The 23147-nt window shown below is 37.0% G+C and overlaps 1 protein-coding gene across 1 annotated transcript in view; it reads left to right on the forward strand.

Moving 5' to 3' along the window:
- The window catches only part of brinp1 (bone morphogenetic protein/retinoic acid inducible neural-specific 1), a 109010-nt gene that overhangs the window by 34151 nt on the left and 51712 nt on the right, over positions 1–23147 (forward strand). Inside the window, exon 3 of the mRNA XM_032539937.1 lies at positions 13888–14078. Coding sequence (XP_032395828.1) covers positions 13888–14078 — 191 coding nt within the window. The remainder of the gene's footprint in view (positions 1–13887; positions 14079–23147) is intronic.

Below are 23147 nucleotides of genomic sequence, written 5' to 3' on the forward strand. Positions count from 1 at the left end.
CTGGAGCGGTGTCATATTACCATTTCTATGATGTAGTGATCCTAGCTGCTAAATGAGACCAAATATTCCACTAAAGTGAGGCCTGTATTTTTAAAAGAAAATATCAAAAAGGTGCATATAATGATAACCTATAACACTGAGCTTACTGCTGCCTATTACATTAATTAAGAAACGTGTCATTCAGTGACTACACATTGCCATTGATGGCTTTTAATCCACATAAGTAGAGCCCAATGACTCATCCTGTTTGTTAGTTCATATTTTATGTTTCAAAGTTTTTGCGAACGCATACAACTGAAACAGGTGCTTTCATTTTAGCTGATTGGACCTCGTTTCAGGTTAAGATTTGGTGGATCTGAGGTCCCCAAACTTCCTATATTCAACCGAATCAAAGCTGTTAGTGTTTCCTGAACACAACTAACATCGGCAGGTCAGGGAGATTCTGTCAACCATTTAGTGTACAAAACAGTCCTGTGAAAGGGTTTTATTAGGCAAACTAACTGAATTAGGATACTTAGAAAGTAATAATAATAATAATAATAATATGTTGGTCATTATAAAGACATTTTTTTCAGTCAGAGACCATTTTAGCAAATGGTTATGTATGTTTGGGGGAAAAGGCTCTGGTGTTTGAGGGAGCTGTCAGGGTTTCTGTTGGGAGATGTAATTCCCCTTAATAAACACGTACATAAATCTTAGTTAAGTCAACAATATGAAATGCTACATAAGGAGGAGTTTGGGGAGACAGAGGGAGCTACAGCACCAAATGGCGTTGGCATTAGCATAACCTGATACACTCTACTATCACGGTTGACTCTGAGTCAACCGTGATAGTATCAGGTTATAATGCCCATGCTATGAATATGATTGGACTTTTTTACCACACAAATAATTAAAGGTCAAATTACTTACATAAAGGTTTAAAAGATATTTGCCCTGAATGTGTTCACTCACAGAGTCAGTACACAGCATCTCTATTGAACCTCAGAGGTGTCTTTTCTCTCATACTTCTCAGTCCTGCAGTGCACAGCTTTGGTGGTTTGTGTGACCTACACAAACACAAAAAGTTTTTTTTTTTGGCCTCCCGCATAACATCTGAGACAGTTCACTTCCAGCAAAATACTGAAATAGTTGGACATGTTATCCTTGCTGTGTTAGAAATATTGCGTGTGGCAGGGCCCCCTGTACTGTAGGAATCCAGAAAGGTTACTCGTCCAAAATTAATTTCAGTAGGGCTTTTATGTGACATCTGCCTCCACATGTTGGCCATTTGTAGGGGCTGTAGCATGTGGGCTTGAAAAACACGTTGTTTTCCGTGCTCTCCACAGAGAGTTAGCAAATTATATAGTGATCCAGGTTGAAAAATAGATGTATTGCATCGTTTTTTTGTTTAGTAAAAAGTGTACAGTGTGTAGAAAGGGAGTTTTAGAAAAAGGGCACAGAGATAGTCAGACTGATATCCTCAGGAAGGTTGTTCTGATCTCTTGGGGTTCACACAGCAGAGGCCTGATAGGTGGGTTTAACAAGTAATGACATGTGTCTCATTTTCAGACTCGAAGGAGTGAAGCTGCGATGATACCTTAGATTACCACTGACTTGTTCATGCTTGTGTACAATAAAACACTTGTAACACATATCTACCGATTAAGGGTCAGAAGGCTAGACAGCACACTACAGATGATGTTCTAAATTGTGTACCACATTAACAGTATAACAAATTTGAATTTAATCACAAGAAAACTGTTTTTCATTTTGTTATCATGGCAAAACAAGCTGTCAAACCCATTTTCTCCTGATCACAGAATATACTTTGTCAGCTTAAATTAATATTATATGTTGAGTTTGACAGTTCATTTTTGACCCTAGAAACATCAGCTGACAAAACAATCTCAACTTAAAGCCAATTTACTTGCTTGATCTGGAGCTTTTGACCTTTATCACGTTAGATGGTTTTCTTGAATAATTATTTTGTGATCACAAGACAAGAAAACATAACAAATCTCACGTTTTCTTTGGCCTGCCGTGTGCGTTTGAGGATGATTTGAGATTGAATGAAAAGCCCAAAGATCACCTGAGAACACGTGTCACATTTTCTTTTATGAATGTTTGACATTAAGAATACAGAAAATCTCAAACTGGATAGTGGCATCATTTTTTTGAGAGCTGCTTTCCAATACAGCTCGCAAAGAAAGTTCCCCTGAATAACACTTGTACTGGCTTTCTTGAATTTTAACCTGCATTCAAAGGTTTCTTTTTGTGAGGCAACTATCACTGTCCAAGGTGCTGATATCTATCTTTAAACCATCTTATTTGCTTCTGCACTCTTCCAGTTTGTGCCACAACTTTCAGCAAGATGGCATAACAAGCTATTGTTCATTTTTCTGACTGCCAGACAATATTGAATAGATTTTTAATTTGACATTTTAACCAAACAGGGGCAAACGTACTGCAACTTAATGAAACACATGCAAATAGACAAAACACAAGCAAATTATGAAAACATCTTCATACATTTTACAACATATGCGCAGCATTCATCAAACGCACTGCAAACATACACAACACAACCAAATACACAAACATGCTTAGCAAACATGCTACAAATACAGAAACGATGCAGAAAAATAAAAAACACAATCCCCGAAAAACAAATGCAACAAAAAAAACGCTTCCGTTGTGTAATCTGGATGAAGCATTTTTTTGTTGCATTTGTTTTCAGGGATTGTGTGTTTTTCTTTTTGCATTGTTTCTGTATTTGCAGAATGTTTGCTAAATGCTGCGCGTGTGTTGTCAAATTAATGCAGATGTTTTCTAAATTTGCTTGCGTTTTGTCTATTTGCATGTGATTTATTAAGTTGCGGTGCGTTTGCCCCAGTCGGCCACCTTACAGATGTCATTTAGAAATCCTTGAATTAAAGTGAGTGAAGTAAATTATTAGAAGTTTAGAAGTTTCCTTTAGGTACAAATATAAAGGGATTATTGAATTGAAAGAGCTGGCAATTTCATCCATGACACCAAAAGCAAATACAGTACATTGAAATCATCAACATAATGCTGTTTTATTTGGGGTATGACTGACTGTTATTACAGGGCAAATTGAGTTCAGCTGAAAACTGATGGGATACAATAAGCTGCATCTAGGGCACTGACAACATCAGTTGTTTCTTTTTTACTGCATGAATGCCTTGACCTTGGTAGGGTTTGTGTTATATGTAGATTGAGAGAGCATTGTTAGGGATTTTATTACAGTGCACAGAAGGTGATGAAGTCGTTCATCAGCTGTAAACAGTAAACAGGAAGACTGAGATGGAAGCACATGGGAAAAGATGAAATAATCTCCTGAACTGCAATGACATTTGTGAATGCAACATAAACAATATTTTCGAGGTGATCATTCATATGATTCTGGGTTTCACATGAATGCAGTTCAGTGTCTCTCATCCCATTCTTTGTTGTGTGGGCTCATAATTATTTCCATTCAGTCATTGCCTACACAGTCAGACTAGTTCATCGGCGGAAACTTCTCACATTACACAGTTAATTAGATTCAAACACATGTTCATGTCACTCATGCATTTGCTTCCGGCACCATGTCCTATCATATTCTTGAGATCAAAGTGAATTAAGAGATTGTTTTTGATTAGATCCATTTTTTGTTTTATTGCCTCATCACAATTACAGAGTGCACTAACAAAGCTATTATGCCAGCAATCATTTTCAATTCAAGCACTCATGTTCCATTTTCTGATATGCGCCAATTAATGGTTAATAACTAAGATACTTGCATGTAAAAATGGAGGAAGTAGAATCATTGGTTGATGTGGCTTGGGAAAGGGAAGTTTGGGGTCCCCTACTGGAGCTGCTGCCCCCGCGACCCGATACCGGATAAGCGGATGAAGATGGATGGATGGATGGAGAATCATTTTAAGTAGCGAGGTACACAAATCTCTTGAATATGTAAGGATGTAGCACAGTAGTTATTTTGGTAAGAACTTTTCCTGTTTTAATATGAATTCTTAACATATAGCAACTCTGACAATAACTCAATTATACCCTGTGCTATGTTACCACTGAGCGTATTTATTGCATTAACTGTGTCATTGTGGTAGTAAGTAAATTAGATTTATTCTGTTTATTTCCCCTTTGCCTTCACCACAGCCTATTGAGGATTTTTACTGGGGTCAGTCAATTTTCTGCAAACACAAAATTAAATAAAATGATGACACAGCCAAAAGACTTTCAAAAACACTTCATACGAACAGCAGTGCAGTTAATGGAAAGAAAATTCCCATATTCATTTCTGGATTTGAATTTGGATAGGTTTCTCTATTACGTTACCTTCACCTCTCTCTATCTGTGTTTGGACCTCAAAACTAGCTTTACTAAACTAACCACTATGTTTTTAGGAGAAACTGAAATGGAATTTTGCCAGCTCACTCAAAAGTTGGCAGAAGAAAACAAATCTACCCAAACTCAGCCCCCGCTCTGTAAGATTGATGGCTGACGTTCCTTTTTTGTGTGTTGATCTTGTACATTAGTAACCTTTACATAATCCTTTATACAAAACTGTTTCTCTCACTCTGTCTGTCATTTTATTCCTTCCTCTGAATTGAAAACCTCTCCAGCCTAATGCCACCATTTTACACAGATGGACTCTGCAGGCACCATGTTGCATGACATCATGACATGGAAAGATGTTAGCAATTTGCACATTTAACAAAGGTTAAGGGAAAGAAAAGGTATTTTTGCTATAGTCCTTGACAGATTGGTTTTCACTATTGTGCCAGTCAAAAGAATTGATTATTCTGGCAGGATAGCAACAATATTATAGCCAAAAGTCCAGTTCTTCAAATAGCTTTTACTTTAAATGCCCGAAATAGCCGTAAGAACACTAAAAAGATATATATTGTAAAATATCTCATTGTCATTTTATATTAGTTCATAATTTTAAAAGTGCATATAAGGACACTTGTCAAGAATGTCAGTTGCCTCACTGAATGTGTCTATACGTCATGAAAGATAAGCAACTCTCTCTCTTAGACAGTGTACAGTATGGTCATTGAGTTGACAGACACGTGAGAACATTGACAGTGAATCTTAGTCGATTTACTGTTAACACACACCTAATTTTATCCAAACCCATTAGCTTCGAACTGTCAATTGGATATTTTTACATAGCCTCTTTGCAGATAGTATCTATTTTTTAGCAGCACTATAATAGAATTTCAAAATAGCCCCTCAGATTTCCTGTAGTATTTACACCGCTGTGTTTAGAAACCAGGCCCATGCCAGTATGGAAAATAAATAAAACAAGCACAAGCGAAACAGCTCAGGCCATCAAAAACAACATCCCATCTCTTTCTGTGTACTGTAGTCCTTCACTGTGCACTGGAGCATAGGATTAAGATTCATTCTGTAATATTTTGAATGGTTCTTGGTGGTTGAAATTCATACAGGATTTCAATTGTATCTCTGTCTGTTTGATTTATTACTGGGCTTTGCCTCCTTATTACCATGAAAGGCCTGGGATTTTTCTTTTGTTTCATTCCATCAAGCTGCTGCAAAATACTGTGGCAGCACAGGAGCAAGGCTTCTATGGTTTCAGATCATGGAGGCCTTCCCCAAATACATAACTTAATACTACATGTAAATCTGACTTTAAGTTTTCTGAATCTACCAAAAGTTGGTTTCCCTTTTGTGCTCTTCTTAGGCTATTAAGCTATAGCTAGAAAGATACCTTAGTCAAGGCAAGACAGCTGTATTTATAAAGCACATTTCACCAACAAGGCCATTCAAAATGCTATACCTGTAGATAGATTTTGTATCTAAACCTTAATGTAATCCACATAGTACTTACAGCAAGACAAGACATACACTTAATGATAAATTAAATTACTAGAACCTGTGCCCTATTTTCTCCTATTCTCCTTCTATTCACCTCCTGCAACACAGTCTACAAAGCTTACCCTTTCCAAAGACTTTGGAATGCAGTTGATAAATACTACTTTGATGCTGATTTTTTAAGATACTAGCAGTGTATCTTTTGCAGTCCTCAAAGTCGGATGCCACAATCAATAGTAGGCCATTTGTTAATTATTGTGTAAATGTAAGGTTGAGGACAACCTTAATAAAGTTTTGTTTACCAGGTGTTTGCCCTCGGGTAAACACTATCGCTGGTAAATCACTTGAACTGGACAAATGAAAAAGCAACATCTAAATCATTGAATCCCTTTGTTGGTATCCTTGACAACTTGTTCTTCAAAGGAGGCAGCCTCTGAAATGTGACAAAAATGGTCATTTATAAACCCTGCTGGGCCACATGGTGATCTAGATGTAATAACATTTGCTTACATCCCTGGCAATATATCATATGCAAGTAGATGCCATCATGCAGCATCGTTTCTGTGTGGGAACATCATGTACAGAATGAAAGGAAATAAGTCAATACTGTGTGGGAAGACAAAATTGCTTCACAAAGTCATTCATTGGGGGATATCCATTACTGCATCAAAGTCTCCCCCAGTCTTTAAAGCTTGCCAGCATTTTCTGTCAAGGCCCTCATGGTGCACCACTATCAGTCAGCTAGATATTGCTCTACAAAGAACATTGTGGCAAAGATTCAATCAGTGATGTCTCAGGAATGCTGAATGGTCAATAATGTAGGATGCTCTCATTCAAATTCTCCATCTTTGACCATTTGCAAATTAATTTCAATAAGTATCATGGCCATAGACAAATGAGATCATTGTAGTGACGATGATCCCCCCACCCCCAGTCATTTACCTTATACTGTACTATATTACCTGACCCTTTAAATAATTGCACCTATCGTTGTTTTATACTTGGTACAGTTTAGTTTTTAAATTTTTCCACAACAAAAGATTCAACCTAACCTTTCCAGCAACCAGATTTTCTGACTTCCCTACCTCTCATTCACTTTAGTTGAAAAGAGCTTGGTGAACAAGTACAGTAAATGCAACAGAGGAGCTGATAAGATGCCTCTGAACCCCTATAAAATTTTGAAAAAAAAAGTCATACTCAGCTTTTACTGAGAGAAGATTGAGAGGTCAGTACTATTTCCTTTGGGGTTCTTTTTTTTTTTTTTACTAATTCTTTTGATGGATCATTATGTTTATGCTAATCATAGCAGTAGGCTACTAACATATGCACTGCTTCTGTGCCACAATGTTATGTTAAAATAGTTTCATAAATACAGAAAATGTGGAAATGATAAATGGCCTTGCAGAACCGTAAGCATAAATGTGTGGCAGTACTCTGAGAAAGCATTTCTTTTATCATGTAAAATTGAGCATGAAGCTCCCATGAGTACAAACTTAGCCCAGCTGTAGCTGATTTAGACTTTTAGGGCAGGGATTGGAAAGATAACAGTTGTTGATGTCGATTGGTTGTTGGAAATGGACTCTTACCCTCCAGAGTATTTTGTTTTGTTTTTGTTTCTGACAATGCATTTGACTAAATTGTTGATGTATTGTATCCTTTTCAACCAGCAATTGAAATATTAGTCAAGTCATCCCTAACAAACAAGTAGTGGAACAAATGACTAAAAATGAAAGGTTCATCCTTTATCAAAGCATTAAAATCAATGCTGTCGTCTCACATCAGTGGCACCAAAAACACATTGCTTATTCTGTGAAGTTTGGCATTTCACAAGGACTATAAATAACAACTGGAATTTTGAGAGAGAAACAAATTATTCAGTTAAATTAGAAAAATATCAATTTATGTCTTTGTTTTAGATAAACCTTCTGTCATTTCTCCTCCACTTCGAAACAAAACTGTTTGTGTGTATCACTTACGGAAATGAACATGTCACAGGGAGCATCCTGTCCATATTTCTACTGATTTTAATAACTAGTTTATCCTATTATAGGTTGCAGATTCATGTGCATTGCAGTACAGTGAGTGCCAACCATTATCCTTGTGTTTAAATATCTATCATGGGAATATGGGAAAGAATAGCAGAACTGACTCACCAAATATGAAACATGTACTGTGTGTAAGGTGATACGCACAACAGGATGACTGCAGAGTAAATGTAAAGGAAGTCATAGAATCTACTGAGTACATTTAGCCCCGTGGTTGCAGAGGCTTTCAGTGGACACTATTGCCAAAGCAATGGAATAACAGGGTTTAAACACTAATACCAATACTAATTATAACAACAATAGTAATATTAATAATACATAGTCTGAAAAATAGTGTTAGTTTAAATTTAACAGATGGTCGGAGTTCTGCAGGATACATATTGTATCCTTGTATAAAGTCAGAGTTCCAGTAAAATAAATATTCTACCTTTATCTATGAATAAAAACCTTGATGCCAAAAAGAAAGAAAGTTTCTTTTAGGGTATGACAAAAAATGTAGATGTTTTTTTTTATTTTATTTATGAACTGAAAGTAGTACCTAAAGCAAAAGTACTCTAGGTAAACATTTTCACATTTAAGATATTCTCAAATCAGTAGTCTGAGATTTATTTCAAGCAAGTCACGTTTATTTCCTCTTTTGGAATTTTAAAAATAATGCTTCAGTTCAGTTACTACAGACCAAATATCTTCATCCATTCAAAAATGTGCAGTAAGCTGACTTCCGTCATTACTTTTTTATGCTGAAGCCCAAGAGACACACCAGTTAAAGAAATGAGTGCATACTGTAATAATATTCAAATGATATTTTGCGCTTGTGTAAAATTAAACAACACTACTGTATGTTTAATGCTTCACCAAGTGGTTTATTAGCATTGTCCAGATTTATTTTTAAAGACTACACTGCTGTGTATCTGCAGTCAAACAAGCACACCGTACTTCAACGTAAATACATACAGTATATGTTAAAAAATATTTATTTTGTTTTCTGTTCTTGCCTTTTCTCTACAGCAGATGCATCCTTTAAATCTTCATTATAAAATGCTATGTGCCACACTGATGCCCTTTATGACAGCATCTTGTCTGCTTCAAATAAAGTCACCATGTTTTGACAACACTTATGTTTTTATAGCTAGGTGTAACATTTTTATTTAGTTTTTTTATCATAAATGGCTGTTTGTGTGCCTGAAGTGAAGAGAAAAATTGTCATGATAATCAAAAATGTCAAAAATATTCATGATGTTTACCACAGACAGACAAAGGTCAAGATGTAACAGAGAAACATATCTATGTTTTAGCATTTAACTGTAAGGACTTTGATTCAGTATGAGAGGAGGACAGAGGTGAACACGAAGTCAAGCGTGCCAAGTTCTGTAGTTTACTGACCCTCATGCTTTTATTGTTTTCTGATGTGATTTATGAACATGTTGTCTCCGGGTCCTTCCAAGACAGTTTCCAACTCAATTAATTAGAGATTTTCTTTCAGAAAAACTGTGCCCCTCTTTCCTCTGTGCCACCTCACTTCCACTTTGAGTGTCTGTCATGCTCTCTCAAGGTTTTTTAATCTGGGCTCTAGCGCCAGGATCAACAAAGTGCCTGTGGTGACACACTGTATGAAGGCCGTTTCCTGTCCCTGTCAGAGCTTTTGGGAATATTTACTGGATGTCAATACAGCCTAACTCTAATTGAAGCAGACAACATGCTGCCTGGAAGGTGTAATGCCATGCCATTGCAACACTTTCCAGCAATTATGGTTGCGAAGAGCAACGTGATATTCATGACACCTTATGACCCGTGCTAAATGAGTAAATTATTTCCTGTCCAAGCAATCACTCGAAATAACACTTAACATGGAAACGTATTATCATATTTTTATTGTCTTGGAACTGTTTTTGTAAAACAATGTTGTCATTATAAATATTTATAGCGATTTATACATCGCTTCATGCATGATAATGCACTTTGAAGGCATAATGTATTTGTGCTAAATAGAAAAGGTTAGTGTTTGTATGTGGAGTGGATAGTTTGCTGAGTAAGGAAGGTCAAGTAACCTGATTTCCAACTGCACAGCAGGAGTAATTTTCCATGCAGCAGAGCACAGCAAAGGCGATGGCTACCTTGTGCAGCCTTGTGCCTGCAACTCTTTGTGTAACAGCTGACTGTGGCATGATCCATAGTGTTCCATTAATCCATCCTGCAATATTTCAAACTGCATTGGATTTTTCTGTGATTGTTTCACAATAAAAGCCACTTTGTGTTTCCCAGTTGAACCCTTTTAATGTGAAGCAGCGGCAGTAGGAAATGTTTGGTTGTTACGAGAACAAACATAATGCTGGACAGGCAATCTAAATCCAGTGTGGGCATGGGAAACCCCGCCTCTAACAATTAAAACTACTATAAGGATATAAGTTAATTTAACTACACTGAAAAACAGGTTTGATTTCATGAAAATCATATGGATTACAACTTTAATGTATAGCAGCACTATTTACGATCAGCTATTTAAAATGGCAAATAGTTTGGTTTAAAGAAATGTCTCTGTTAATTACTGAAGTCAGAGAAATTCATTATGTTTATTTCTTTTAGTAGAGTGTTGTAGTTAAAATGGCATAATTTACAGTTGATGAATTGATGCAATATTTGACTGGTTACACCCCTTGAAAACATCAAATTTTAATGCAAAATAATAAATCTGGGACACTGGCAGAAATGTGTTAATGGATTATTTTAAATTGTTTTCCTTATCACACCCCAATTATACATATAAAAACATGACTTATTAAGTATGTTCATGAGTAGTCTCTCTAATTTGGCTTTAACAAGGACAGACAGTAATAATAGTTCATATCAATATATAATGCACAAAATCCAAAGCAAAACATTTTTTTTTTCACTTTTACTGGCTTTATTGCTCAGGTGTTCACTGTGAGAAACTTGCTTTGATGTATACTTGTTTTGTATTTATCTTGCATTTCTTCTGTAACCAGTGAGCCAAATGTAGATTGACAGCTTAATGCAAAAAAACCAAAACTGTATATTTTCATTACAATCAATGTGTTCCAAAAATTACTTTTCTTCAGGTTGTTTCTTGATTAGGGTCTAAAGTAGAGGAGACATGTTAGAGCAACCAGTACATTCATTAGAGCAAATCATCTCTCAAAACATTCTCATTCAGATTCATTGTGATCTGTGCTAACTGTGCTAAGACAAACTTTGGAAAGGAATCAGAGGAAATGGGGGTCTCAATAAGGGCACTGGGGGATAAACTAACTCTAGCTGATTCTTCAAAGAAGATAAAAAACATACACCTCTATCGTCAAACATACTCTTTTTTTTAAATGCAAAAATGTTGCTTATTAGAATACATTAATACACGCATGATTGAGCAATGCAGAGTATGCCTAATGGGACTCCTCCACCCTTACATGATTCATCTAAATACATTGTAAAAGACTGCCAGTGTCATTTACAGTAAGTATCTTTTAAATGAATTAAGTATTCATTAATGGCCGGCCACATCCAAATCATGTATTCTGTATTTTCTGAGGTCACAGACACTTCCACGCAGGCAAATGTAATGTCCCCACCCTCCCACACAAGTTACTTTAATACCATAAAGCAATAATCACCTACGCTCCCATTTTCCTTCTTTGCAGCTGCAATGCCATTTATCTCATCTTAACTTCCTTTGATAGGTCATTAAACCAGTCTTGGAGCTGTGAAGTAAAGCACTGAATCATATTGCAGGTTCCGTCTGCTGGCATGCCTAATCTGGGGCAGAAGGGCTCAAGTACATATGGCTTCCATATACAGTTTTATATAATAATTGGCAGTGACGGAGCCATGAGGAGGATAGACTGAAAATTAAATGATATAGAGATGGAGATGGCAGCAGAGAGGGATACAGTGAGAGAGCTGGGAAAATAATAAAAAGGGAGAAATGTTGGTACATCTGCTGCAAATCGGAAAGGCTCTCGCAGTTCTCTGACTTGAATGTTTGCTCGAGATTTCAGAAATAACATTTAACGTGTATTTTAAAGCTGAATAGTGGAACGGGAATGGAAGCTGATTCAGCATGTACTAGTATGAGTGTTGAGCCCTGTCCCGCCAGATGAGAACGTGTGTTTGTGTGACGTTAAGGAATTGCAAAGTTCAAGAAAGGAAGACTTCTGAAAATTGGCCACAAAGCATACATTAAATATCTGACTAGAAAACATGGCTAAATGATGTATGTGATCAGACAGAGTCATTCTCCTGTCAGTTGTGAAAGCCTTTTATATAAGCATTTATTCCTTAATCCATTCTGTGACTACAGTATATGTTCACCTCTTTGGTAGTACTAAATGTGTAAAATGACATCTTGTCAATATAGTATCTGTAAAATGTTGGCTGGAATATCAAGTTGTGTGATTAGGCAGAAGCTTTCTGGCAGAAAGGAATCCAACCGTAAACGCTAATAAAGTGTGCTGAATAGAGCATTAAAAAGTGCTGCCATCAAGCCGTGGTCAGGCAGACTGACACATCCCTGAATGCTTGTCAGAGAATTCACATTAAGTTACCGACAATCAATTTAAGTGGGGGCTCAACTATTCATGGGTAAATCATCTTTAGGAGATCCTGAGGGCTGCAAAGGAAAGCTGATAGAAAGCTGTAGCTTCCGCCACATTTTGAATGAAAAAAGTAAGACGGTGTGCAGGAATTTCTTTGCCCCTGTCACCAGCAGTCACAAGGAAAGCAGAGGACATAAACATCAGATTGACTTCTGAACAATGGTTTGTATTGTGCAGCGTGATTGTTTGTGTACTGTGTCTTTTGTATTGTTTAGTGTATCTGCTTTGTTGGTTGATTTTTTTCATAGACGTTATATGCATTAATTGAGAAGTCAGATTTCAATTAGAGCAGGCTTTTAGGGTGATCTTATTGGGATGATAGAGCTGTGTGTGTGTGCTTGATCAGATGGAGCTTTTGTTGCACTTGAAGTCACACACTTTCCGTAATTGGGATCTTTGTTCATACACTGAAGTCTGCATCATTAAACAAATCTAAAGTCAATCAAAATCTAATTTATATTTATATTAATTTAATAAAACTACCAGTAATCACAAATGACTTTCCTCCCCTGTCTATAGACTAAAAATAATTAGTTTTGTGCTCATCTCAGCAGTGTGAAGAGTGTACACCTGTCCATACAATCCTATCACACATCACATCCCAACTTTCAGGTAAAAGTGTGATCACATGTATCACACATCTTATCCCAATAAAAGATCAGTATGCACATACATGTGTGTTTGATAGTGGTGTTTGAGAATGTGCACAATCCATATGGAAATTAAAACATTTCTGTGATTGACAGAAAGAACAGATGGTGATGAAAACCACAGTTTCCGATCCAATTTGCATTACAATGACGACGCCTTTAGAGGAAACCAATACATCAAAAGTATTCTTTTGCTTTCTCTTTCCCCCAAAAAAACCCAATACATGCTGAATGACATGTATGAACAGCTTGTTTTATAACAGAAACATAATGTATATGCAACTCTCACACAAAGAAATCTATTTACATGAATTTCTAATTACTGACTTTCAGTACCTAAATGCGCCAAGCATTAGCCACTGACTCAATACCAGAGGGCCTTTTTTTGCAATACAGACAGCTAAAGTGTGGTGAAATGTGGTGTCTTAATCTTCAGGGCAGGGATATTTGGTTTTTCCGTAACCTTCAGAGTAGTCTATATCCATAACGTTCCACTTTGCTAAGAACTGCTTAATACATTATTAAAATACTTTTACGTTTTTATTATCTTAATTATTTGACAGACTAGACCACAGTGTTAACTACCAAACGTGTTGTTTCCCCACAAATGCATTTGCTCAGATGGAGTCAGGCTAATTAATGTGCCACACTGTAATTAATGCTGTTTTACTGTTATTGTTCATAGTGTGGTTGTATTTGCTAAGTCATTTAGGTGTGAACAGTTGTTTGTCCTGTGATTGTCAGGGAATTTGCACGTTGGAAGGTGAGGAACACAGCGATTGAAAGAAGGGACCTGATCCGGAACCCCGTGCCACTCATGCCTGAGTTCCAGCGCAGCGTACGCTTGCTGGGCCGCAGACCTACCACTCAACAGTTCATCGACACCATCATTAAGAAGTATGGAACCCACATTCTCATCTCAGCCACCCTTGGAGGTAAGAGAGGTTTCATTTGCCCACTTCCATGCTTGATTAACAGTTTTTACACACCTTTTAAATGATTCTTACACATGGGCTGTGGTTTGCGCATGCCAATGAAATTACTTTATTAGCAAGGTTGGGGAGGCTTCTTTTAGTGACAGAATTTATTGGGCCAAAAAAAGACTTGATTCATTTAATGCCACATGTTTAAAGTGCCCATAACATGAAAAAAACACTTTTTCTTGGATTTGGAGTGTTAATTTGAGATACAGGTTTCTGAATGTCTTCTGCCTTCAGTCTCCGGTTGAGCTGTTCAAAATCGGCACGGCTTTCTACGTCCTACGTTCTACTAGCATGCTAGTTTGTTCTCACTGGCAAAACACAGCTATAACACACACTAGTTCAGCATAATCTAAAAAAGAACTACTTACATGTCCCTGTTCTGCAGGTATTCTACGAGTGTGCCCTCATTTAGAAGAAGTATCCCAGCTAATCCTGCCTTGTACTGACCAAAGTTGGAGAAAGAGTTATCTAGCTGATGTGATCTTACCAAGCTACTGTGCATGTACTACTCCCAACAAAGATAGTATAGAAGTGAGATGTCTCACTCTATTAGGGTGACCAAACGTCCTCTTTCCGGGGCGTCCGGAGCGTGAGTGCAGCTTCACAGTTGAATTGCATAAAAAAAAAAATTACCACTTGTCCCAATCGGGACAAGTGGGAGGCGGAGTGCACCGTATGCAAAGCTGGCGCATATGTTTCAGTGTCTAATAAAGGTGTTGGAGATCTCAAAGCTCACATGGACACCGAAAAAACTTATCTTATTACATTGAAAAGGTTTTAAGAGATATTTTGTTGAAGCTGTATTTTGAAACTGACACAGAAGAGATCATATTTCATATTCCTATTTGTTTATTTATTTCAAAAGAGAGCCATTATTTTGTTACAGGTTGTTACAGATTTGATTTTATTACATAAGTTATTTTTATACCATTGAGGCATAATAAAACATGTTTATTAACCTTTGAGAAGCCTGTCTGAATTTTTGTCTCAAGGCTGGCCGAGTGTCTTCTTTTTTGGAAATCAAAATATGGTCATCCTACACTCTATAGCTAAAACAAGTGAGATGTCTCACTCTGTAGCTAAAACAGAGACCTAAACATACAGGGTGAAAACAAGATCTGCAGCAATGTGCAGTTTAACAAAAATATGGTGTTTTTTGAAAATTAAACTATTATAAACTAATATAAACCTATTCTGGTACAACCTCAAAATGCAATTATGAACCTGTAAATGGGCATAATATGGGCGCTTTAAATATTACAATAGCTCTTTAAGGACCATTAGCGCTGCAACATATATAAAGTGTGTTTTTACCACAAAAAATATGTATATGCAGAAAAGTCGTATTGGGTACTGAATTGGAACTGAAAATGTGGATTTTATTATTTACAAGGTTTAATATCTATTTAAAGATAGATGCAGTAATTGTTTCCTGAAACTGATCATAATTAATCCCAGGTAAAAACAGAGCCCTTTTAACAAGTTAATGTATACATATTTCTCTTTTATCCAGAACAAATAAATAACACTATTCAATGAGCCCATCTGATTATACTGTGAAACTGCAACACCATGATGTCCTGGATTATTCATCTGACTGTTCACAACAATGTCAAAACAGCTCAGTGAAGCAGTTTGTGGCCAAGTTTTCTCCAGGGTGTTGGAAAAACTCTCCCACAGCAAAACTGCAGCAACATAACAAGAGGGCAGGACAAAGCAGACTGGAAACATTTTCACAGAGCAAATAAGTTTTTTTTCCAAAGGCAATTTAAAGTGAAAGATCGAGATTCTTCAAAACCACAATACGATTTTAAGGACACAATTTGATTAAATTTTTGATTCAAACTTTTCCCAACAAGAATAGCAATGGCACAATAAGAGCCACTAGATAGCAGAAGGGTACTTTGCAACAACAATTTAAGTTTAAAAAAAAAAATGTAATGCACCATTTAACAATATGTAGCTAACGGAACCATGGAGTCCCGTCGGAGCACACATGCTTTATCTCCGTTTTTTGTTTACATAACTCCCTCATGAGCCAAAATGTTGGTAAGCTATGCTGTGTCTGTTTTTTTTTTTTTTCTCTGAACGTGCCCAAGTAAGCAGGTGTGGAGATAGAAAATAATATTGGGGGAATCGCCAGTCCCACTTTTGATTTGATAGCTGAAATCAAAAGGTAATTTCGATCAATTTTCGACTTGATAACCAAAATCGTGCCACCCCAAGTATTTGTTAGCTTTTCAGGGTCTGTGACTAGCACATTATCGCCCCCACAATGACCCAAGAGAAGCACAACTTTATTGGGAACAGGTACTGTATTCCATCTTGTCTGGTTTAAGTGGATTTTTCAGCAGGACAGTGAGCCAAAACAAGGGTTAGGGTTCCCAAAGTTATGACAGGATTATTTTATGTCCACAGTCACCAAACCTCATGTGACTTCATGTCACCAACACATGTGGGAACATTTGATAAGTGAAAAGACAAGAGACACGGTAACATCCTTACAATAATGTGAGTTCTCACATTCACATCTTACATCTTTAATAATGGGAAAGCACGATGTGGCTTCCAAATGGAAGCAGCACTAAATATACAGTAGATAACTTTCAATGATTCGTTTTCAACAGTACAATACATGCCCATTGCCTTGTGCACAGTCTTTTTTTCCTACCCAGAGCAAGATTCCATTCAAATAAGAACATAATGCAATTAGCAGTTTAACTTTTTACATCTATACAATGTTCTTTATACATAATAATAGGTATAATACATAGGACCAGGTTAATAACAAGATGCAGATTACAGAAATGCATCTTCTGAATAAGTTGCCTGAATGCATAAATGTCTAACAACACAGCTTTAATTTATTTCGCAACACCCCAATACCATTATATTCATACACATGGTAATTGCATTTTCATGTAGATGCGATTTTAACCTGAAGATAATCTTCTTCATAAGCACTTGTTCTTACAGACCTTTCAGGTAAATGGGAGGATGATTATCATATGTATTGTTGGGATGTATCTACAAGCACCAACTTCTTATTAAGGAACAACAGGTTCGCTTAGCACATTTTAGGTAGAAGCACTTTCAGAATCTAGTGTGTACAGTAATTTTGTTTGGAAACCACCACCGTCACTAATGATTCTGCAATTTTAGGATAATACATATATTTTAAATTCACATTAACTTTTCATTAACAAAACCTCACTGTGGAAATAGAAAAAAATGCCTCTAATGGATGAGTTCAGTATTTGGAATGCACTCCACAAAATAAAAGGCAGCCCTGCTGTAGAAGTCTAAATAGAAATGGCTTCTCCCTTGAAACTCTTATCTTATTTCAAGCTCTGAGGGACACATGAAGGCAGCTAACTGTGATTACTTTGCCAATTGCATCTCAAAGATATAATTAGTATGATTATTCATTATTTTACTCAAACCCCACATTATATAACTGTATGCATCAAACATTGCCAGCTAATCGCTCCAGTGGTGGAAAATGGTGTTTGTCTCTTTGTAATCTCACTATCCAATGCCGTTGGAAAGATATTCTTTTTACTTTTACTGAATACTTGTGTTCATGTTTTCCATCTCTCTAGTACAACACTGTACAGTACAGACATACTTGGAACTTGCTACACACATGCTAACCGGATTTAAATTGTGTGTATTTAGAAAATAGTTAGAACAGATCCAGTCCTTATTGTCCTGCCCTTTTGTCTAATATTTACAGAATAAATTCAAACATTTAGCAACTATTCAACTATTAACAGAGTCAAATAAAATCTTACTTTTTGCTTAATGTCAAACACTAGACTTTAATAAGCTAAACTGTGCATATCAGGTGTGAAGGCTTAGAGTTGCAATGTTGTATACTCCACTCTTCAAGGTAATTCATGCTGATACACTCATTTTGGAAATCGGAAATACAATATTAGTATGAAACATTATATGAAGGTAAAATGTGATTACGTAAAAATACGAAGAATGCCACTGCCGCTGATGCACCAGCTGGCTAAAATTAGACAGATGAGCCCCAGAAATAATCCCAGTATCATTTTCAGCCACAGCGTCCTTCCTAATGTTATTGTGTTGCAATGCCTTGTATTTGTCCTTTTTCTCTTTACATTTATTTCCTTCCAGTCATTTTTAACCTCAGTCTCCTCTTCTCTCACTCTGAGTTATCACCATATTATCTTTAACCTAGAGGTCATCTGTTTCAAGTTATGGGTCAGTACACTCTTATCTCAATCTTGGGATTGCCCATTAAAGAACACAGTTATATGAAGCAATAAATGTGCACACCAGGCTAGTGATAAAGTAAGAAGAAGAAGAAGCTAATTCTCTCTTTAGCCACCTACATTTGGTAGTCTCAAGAGTCATTATACACTTGAGAGGAAAAAAGACAATTCTTTTTCTCACAGGCAACTTAGAGTTGAGTGTGAAGAGCCCCATTATATGTTTCCTCTTCTGAACTGATTATAAAGGGTTGCCATGCATGACCATTAAACCATCGCTATGACACCTAGCTTTCATCTTCTTCTTTTTAGCCTAATGGTTGTGCAAGGCAGTACATGCACATCATTGTGGTGATCTTCTTCAAGTGGCACATCTCTACCTGACTGAGTGAAATACAACTGACTGAGCAGATAACCTTTGAAAGATAATAACATTTATGGACATATTTGGGACGCATCGTATTGTGATAAAAACACACCATTTTATCTTACTGTCTAGCTTGTATTACTGTATTTCTTATTTTTTCCTATTGCAGTATCTCACTTGGATATAAAATGGCAAGTCTTATACAATTGTTTGCTGATCTGATGTCTGAACAGTTTAAGGTACTCTGTGGAGTGTTTGACCACTAGTAGGGCTAGAAAACATTGTTTGCAAGTGGGTTCCTGATTTGTTTGTGTTGTGCATGTGTACAAAGATGCAAATACACACCCAAGATCACACGTGTGACACGATACCTGGTGCCAGTTTCACATTTTTCTTTGACTGACATCTGCTGGTGATAATACCCAATATCGATGCACCTGCAAAGGCAGTGGACAAGAAAATAATTGCAAGATAGCAAAAATGTATGTAAACAATGCACAATTATAAAATGTTTTAAATAGTTTTATGAAATTGTTATGAAATTGTCTGTAATGTATGGAATTGCTGTTGTGATCTGTGCCGCTGTCTTGGCCAGGACTCCCTTGAAAAAGAGATTAGTAATCTCAATGGGATTTTCCTGGTTAAACAAAGGTTAAATAAAAAAAATAAAAAAAATATATATATATATTAACATAACAGCTTTGCAAAGGTTTTATGCGGAGGGAAATACACATTAGTTATGCCTCAAGGATACATATAATGCTTTGAGTAAACAAAACCAAGAACACTCCACAGGGCATCTTTAAGGTGAAAGGTGTAAGGTGAAATTAAGGCAACTGGAACCACTTGGTTTGAGTTATTTAAAGATTATGTCGTGGTCGTCTTCAATAAGTAATAAACTGTTGGGGAAGGGACAGAGGACGAGTACTGTGGTCTCCATTGTGACACGCTTTTTATGCCACCATTTCCTTTTCAATAAGACTGTGCGTGACAGTAAGACTTCCCACTTCCTCGCCCATTGCCATTGACATGCACTGTTTGAACAGCTGACCAGTGCTGTTGTTTTTTTGTTGAGGACACACTCATTTAATCCGTTCAACTGATTATGTAACCCCCTCCCCTATTCCATTTTTTTAAACTAAAGCCCAAAGTTTAGTGGAGAATTACTTTTGGATTATACAAACATTTTTTCCAATGTATTTCTCTTTTTGTTTGAATCTTATTGTCCATTGGCTTCCTTTTTATGTCAGAAACAATGGTGCCTGTGGTGCCTGGAAGCACTGGACACCCAGTGCTCAGAGAACAAAAAACTGTTTGTGACAATACCCTTTGTTTATGTCTGGATTCATAGACACTCTCAACTGTATGTGAAGGTTTATATATTTAATTTGTATTTGCCAGTTTTCTGATGTCTGTGTAGAAGTACTGGCCCAGGGCACAGCGAGGCAATGAATCACTAATTGTGCTATTGTTGTTACATTTTGAAAGATTAATGCTGAATATGATCATATCTGATTCATTTGAAAATAACAATAGACAATAATAGTAATAATGATTGTAACTACAGTTTTAACTTTTGTTGTCTTTGGATATTGGAGCGTGTTAATTCAAAAGCTCTTGGAGTTAGTAAATGTGTGGAAATATAATACCGGCCATTCTAACAAGCTTTGAGAGAGGAAGATTTTCAGTTACTTTCTTTCAACTCTACTGACTGACAGCGTCTGTTGAAGATGTTTCAGGAAATAATTATCAATTACCTGCTCCCTTTCTGCTGTCTGAACATTTTAACTACCTCATACCAGCAGAAACCGAGTCTCTGGCATATGTGGAGGCTTTAAAGTAGGCATCAAGGGATGTGTGTTTTGAAGTGCAACATATGACCCGACTGCATCCTGGGTGCACACTGCACGTGGGAGACTTGAAGCTTAAACAAAGCGAATACATCTTTTTTTCCAACAAAGACACCACCACTGTGAGTCGATGCTCCAGAATGTAACTGAAGTTCTGAAGCTGAAACTAAAAAATACATCAAAACATTTTGAAATAGATGCTTGAGGTCTTTAGTTTGCATTCAGCCACTGAGAACAAGACCGTAGGTGCAGTATGCTTATTAACAATAGAATTCAAACCTTACTATGTGTCCAGGGCTTTAGAGTGGTAAAGGAGTTACTGCACAATGAAGGCTGTATATACATGTGATGAGAAGGTACTGCTATTGGAAAAAGTGTGAAGGACATATTTGCTTTTTGCTGAAGCTGCGGGGGACATATTTCACCATATCTGTCAGTCCCTCTCCCTAATATGTTTGAAATCCGTTTTCCACTTTGAGTGAGGCCGCTGCTGTTTCACTGTGAATTCTGTTGGTATCCGTACAGACGGGTTCACAGCACTTGAGTTGAGAGAGCGACGAGATGCAAATGTTCATGAAAGTGTAGAATTATAAATGGGTAATTAATTCCAAATAGCTAACTTTTTGATGAAGCTATTGGCCTGCATAATGGACAAAAGAGGGCCAAAATACACATGTCCAACTCTAAGAGTGAGACTCTGTAACTTTTCCAGAACAGCAACAACGTAGGCTACAAGTTACAAATCCAAGACACGTGTCAGTAACACGTCAGTCACACAGCAATATCAACACTGTTTTACATTTAGCTAAGGTTTAGCATCATGACCTACTGGCAATACCAGTTTAAGAAAGGTACAGTGTATATGCATAACACCAAAGTGTATTGAATTTAGAAAGGGTGCATTTTATTGGTTATCATATTTCTACTTTTCATTTTAAAGATAAATAATAATAATAAATTTTTTTTTTCTTCTCAGTAGTTACATAGTGTCACTTTAGGGTCAGCACTGAAGATAAGGATGTAGTTTATTAAACTGACTTGTGGTCAGTGAAGCCTGAGGCTAGAGTTCATATGCAGAACTCTGGCTGTGATCTAGGTTGTAGTGAAAGAGTGCCCTGCGTAAGCTGTCAGCGGTACCTTTTGGCCACGTCACACTTAAAACGTGTTGTAGTTGCTGCTGTTTTGCTGCCAACATGAAAAGCACAGGGCATAATTGGGCATTGAATGTGTGGCTATCTCAAACCAGCAGCCCCACTTTCAGAATATCTCTTGCAAAAGCTGGCACAATCTAGTTATGGTTGAGTAGAAAATTGGTAAAATTCATTCTTCTACTTAATTGATTGTATTGTGCAGTTATTTTCTTTATATTAGAAAGTCTATGCACCTGTTTTCAAGGGTGAAATATGACAGGACATATACTGTGCAGGTATTCTGTAAAGCAATATGGCTTATGAATTTTTTGAAAATAATAGATAGAAGATATCCATTACCATCTTTCCTCTGCATGGTATAAAGGAGTATAGTTTAATGCTCTCCATAAAGTGACCAACACATGTACCATTAACACCAAATTGAGCACTCCCAGCCATTCCATTACTTTAAAACCCTACTTGCACTCCTAACCCTTATCCCCTCATCATTGACATCCCGTGTACATATCTAGGAGATGCCTTTGCACACACACGCTTTTGAGGTGAAACAGTACATTGTTTTTAAATACCTCTCAGCTGTAAACACATAAGCTCTGCATGAGCTGATTAATTCTGGCAGCGTGCCAGCAAGGCGCCCCGTAATAATGTAACACAATGTATTACTTCCAGAAAGGTGCACACGGATGAATTTTTTAAAGCCACGGAGGTAATGATTATGCCTGACCAGCAGCAATAACTACAGAGTATTTATATACAGAGGGCCTACTTTATGCCACACTAAGTTGCAATAGAGATAAAAAAGGGCAGATCAAGGGCTTAATGTGGGACCGTTATTCTTGTGCAGCAGTGTAAGTCAAGTGTGTGTAAGTAACTTTGCTAAGCCCTGAGGGAGAGAGAGCATGGTAGTGTCAGAGAATGGGGCCCAGTCCCCTCAGTGCTTGTACTCTAACCAGGCATGAGACATTGGCCCTGACTGCTACCCACCCTATAGTCACGGTCACCACAAGTTAAGTGACCAATTCCAATGCATCGCTGGGGGCCAAATAACCATTCACATCACTGGAAACCTGAACACATGTGACATGCTCTTGAGCGAGTTGCAGGCATATGGTTTGCCATTTGAACAGTAACCTTCGAAGGCAAGTTTGTGTGAGATTGCAAAAGTGAATTGGCGCTTGTTTGTTTGCTTTTTATTGGTCTCTTTCTGCTTGTAGGAAAGTGAGATGGAAAAAATATTATGTGTAAAGAATAAGGATCCCAGTGTGTCAACAAACAAATACATGTCATGCAAATCAGAGAGATTCTCTGGTGCTCTGTAAATATTTTGCCCTGTAACTGCTTTGAGTTTTCACATTCTTCACATTTTGCAGTATAAAGACACTTACTGAAAGGTCATTGGTTCTGTTTACATA

Source organism: Etheostoma spectabile, chromosome 16 (assembly GCF_008692095.1).
Source record: "Etheostoma spectabile isolate EspeVRDwgs_2016 chromosome 16, UIUC_Espe_1.0, whole genome shotgun sequence".
In the NCBI taxonomy this organism is placed as follows: domain Eukaryota; kingdom Metazoa; phylum Chordata; class Actinopteri; order Perciformes; family Percidae; genus Etheostoma; species Etheostoma spectabile.